This window comes from Equus quagga, unplaced genomic scaffold, assembly GCF_021613505.1.
Source record: "Equus quagga isolate Etosha38 unplaced genomic scaffold, UCLA_HA_Equagga_1.0 HiC_scaffold_25721_RagTag, whole genome shotgun sequence".
Lineage (NCBI taxonomy): Eukaryota > Metazoa > Chordata > Mammalia > Perissodactyla > Equidae > Equus > Equus quagga.
In genome coordinates this window covers 1-3,359 of record NW_025793342.1, presented here as the reverse complement: position 1 = coordinate 3,359, position 3,359 = coordinate 1, and the positions used below count along the sequence as shown (strand labels likewise).

Here is a 3,359-nt window from a genome sequence, read left to right as displayed (position 1 = left end):
TGTTGCCCCCTGTTCCTACATAGGGAAACAGCCTCAGAAAGGTTGAGTAACTAAGCCAGGATCTCACAGCAGATTAGTGAGCAATCCTCTGAGATCTCATAGTGCCTTCCTGGAGACGGGAGTGGTTTTCCTGCCTAATGAAAAGCTTGAAAGCATGAGAGAATCCTGCACAGGAGGTGAAGCGTGCTCTCAGATGAGAATACCGGGTGGCATGAGGCACAATCTTGCAGTGCATTTGGGGAGACAGGGCAGGTAAGTGAAGTAACAGCGCCAGGGAGCCAGAGCCAAGTGGGAGGAACTGAGTCACCTCCCTTGTCTTCAGCCTGTGGGGCTTTCCTTCTGCCTGTCTGAAATGCTGGCGTGGATGTCATGCCTTGACCAGCGGTACAGTATGTCTACGTCCGGGAGCGGCGAGATCTGCATGTGGAAGAGCAGAAGGTCTACGTGGTCCTGGCCCAGAGCACCTCCCATTCGCAGTTTCCCGAGCGGTCCGGTGTGGTCCGGGTGAAGCAGTACAAGCAGAGACTGGCGATCACAAGTGATGGCAGGAAGGGGAGCAAAGGTAAAGACGGGACCATTTGGGTGGAGGGTCAGGGTCAGGGTCACGCAGGTGACGGCCGTGCTGATTGCGAGGCATGTACAGTGCACGCAGCTTGCCCCCTGAGGTCAGAGAATGGGTGTGGGTGCAAAACAGACGGGCTCCACAGCTGGGGAGAGACTCAATTCACCCCCAGACACTGGGCTACAGAGCGAGGTGGGTGTCTAACTCTGACTCAGTGCATTCTGTACTGACTCTTTGTTGTCCAGGTGCAATCAGCGCATCCAAGTAAACCAGCGGTATGGAAATTCATGTCAGGCTGGTCCTGTGGCTCATAGGCCAGGCCTCGGGGTGGGCAAGAGGGCCGGCAGGACTGTCTGTGTGGCTGCAGCTCCCAATTGGCAGAAACCCAGACGCTCAGGCCCTGCCTGCCTTGAGTTCCAGTACAGGGAGAAAAGCTGTGGGCAGACAGCAGCCTGCAGCCAGCTGCTCCGCTGGAATGAATGTGGCCTTGCGTCTGAGGCGACATCTGAACCGTAGTTCTGAGGCTCGTAGATCTAGCACCTTGGACATGTCACCTGGCTTTTCTGAGGCTCCACTTTATCAGTAATAAACTGGGATTATAATTGGAATTTTACCAATTCTTTAGGATTGTTAGGATAAGTAGTAAGAGAAAAAGTGAAATGAGAGACTGTCTCCCAGTGTCTAGCACTTGCCAGGTGTTTAATAAATCGCAGCAAGATGTGCCTGTGGCTGTGTTTTCAAAAATGTTTATATAGAAATATCCCGTAGGACGAGGCAGGGGAGAGGACTCACCTGAATCATGTGTTCCCTCCGTCCTTACTTTCTGGGCCTGAATATGAAGGAGGAATGTTCGCGGGGGTCATTGCTGTGTCCTTCTCTTTTTTCTTCCTTCTGAATTCTCCTTTCTTTTCCCCTCTAGTTTTCATGTATTACTTCGATAACCCGGGTGGCCTGATTCCAACCTGGCTCATTAACTGGGCTGCCAAGGTGAGATCCCCAGAGGTGGGAGGGGACGTGCGTATGACAAATGTTGACTCAGCCCGTGGGGCTGTCAGGCTGAAGAGACTCGCTGTCTCAGGCCTAATGAGGCTCTTTTATGAGGTGGCTTGGTTGAGTGACTACGGTTAGGACTGGGGTTGCCAACTCCCAGGACAGAGGCTGGGACAAAAGACAAAGAATCATTAGCTGGAATGCCAGCCCCTGCCTGCTGGCGCCCAGAGACCCCGCCAGGATCACTCAGTGGAACGTCAGGACAATAGCTTGCTCCTTGTAGGAACAACGGTACCCCTGGATCCTGTATCGGCTTTGAGGGGAGTAAGACAGGCTGACCTGGCTCAAGAGACCACCAGACGTGGCCAAGCCTGGGGCAGCCTCCAGTTTTGTTATTGTTGTTGTGTTTTTCTGGAAGGAGAGGGAACCGCCTAGATCACTAGAGACAGCCTGGGAGCCTGGCTTCATGGGGACCATTCAGCCTGCTTTGTAAGCGTCCTACTTACTGGCTGGAGGGCTCAACAGCTTCCCCAGGAGAGGAAAAGGTCCTAAACTTTGAGTCAAACAAATGTGATTTTGAATGTTGGCCCTGCCACTGACTGTGTGTAGCCTAGGGAAGCCTTCGATCTTTTCCTTTTTTAAAATGGAGGTGGAGGGGCAGGCCCTGTGGCCGAATGCTTATGGCTCCGCTTTGGTGGCCTGGGTTTGCAGGTTCGGGTCCCAGGCCCTGACATACTCTACTCATCAGCCATGCTGTGGCAGCATCCCACATATGAAGTATGGAAGATGGGAACAGAGATTTGATCAGGGTTAGTGTTCATGAACCAAAAAAAAAAAAAAAAAAAAACATATGGAGGTGGATATTACCTACCCCATGGAATAGGAGTAAATAAGACGATGTTTGGGGAGATTCTAGCTCAACGCTCAACACTAGCTAAATAATAGTATAGCCTATCTCTTGTCCCGGAGTCCTTACCATTTCCTAATTCTGTAAAGCAGGTCTTTTCTCCTATTTCTTGGAAGAGTCAAACAACCCAGCCCTACCCCATCTCCTGTGTTTTCTTTTTCTTTTCAAGAAACAGTGTCTCAGAAATGTCTTAGCTTTTCACTAGCAAAAGCCAAAATATAAGGCAGTGTCTTGTAACCGTAGCCCCTGCCAGGTAGTCTCCCCGACGCCTCGGGTCTTAGCTTTCGCCATTATCTGTGGCAACGTTCAGCTGGAATCCGGTCAGAGGCCCTACTGTCTGTTATTCCCAGAGCCATCTCTGTTTACCTTTTGCCACATGCCCCAGAATCAAGAGTGATTGCTGTGAGGACAGAGGAGTGACAGTGTCCTTTGCTTTGTAGAATGGAGTGCCTGAGTTCTTGAATGACCTGGCAAAAGCCTGTCAGACCTACCCTGGGAGATCCTAAGGAAGAGTATTGGGAACCTCGTGCCGTGGAATGACATCTCCGAAGTGCCACAGCCCACGGATGCTCAGCCTTCCTTTCGCCTCTCTGCCTGCACACTCTCCTGCACGTCGTCTCTGAACGTGTTTGCCCGACGCCCAGCTCCCCCGCCTGCTTCCTTTCCTACTCTCCCCACCCCGGGCCCGCGACCTTCTTCCACTATGGAATATGGGTCAGATTAGGGAAACCTTTGTGTGTTTACTTTTAAAAAGGAAGGTCCTCAATAAGGAACACAGTCATTCCATTGTGTCATTTTAGGGGGATGGGTGGGTGGAGGAAGGACAACAAAACACAAGAATGACTGAGCCTGGCCAGCGGCCCCTCCTGGGCTGTAAGAAATCACAGTCTTGGAGGAGCC

The 3,359-nt window shown here is 51.7% G+C and overlaps 1 protein-coding gene across 1 annotated transcript; it reads left to right on the top strand.

Moving 5' to 3' along the window:
• Positions 1 to 382: 382 nt before the first annotated feature.
• On the top strand, positions 383 to 3,311 carry LOC124232120 (phosphatidylcholine transfer protein-like; the record flags this gene model as incomplete). Its single annotated transcript, XM_046649088.1, has 3 exons — positions 383 to 562; positions 1,482 to 1,549; positions 2,900 to 3,311. Coding segments are annotated over 3 exons (314 nt in total), but the record flags the coding sequence as incomplete, so codon positions are not given.
• Between the last annotated feature and the right edge of the window lie 48 nt (positions 3,312 to 3,359).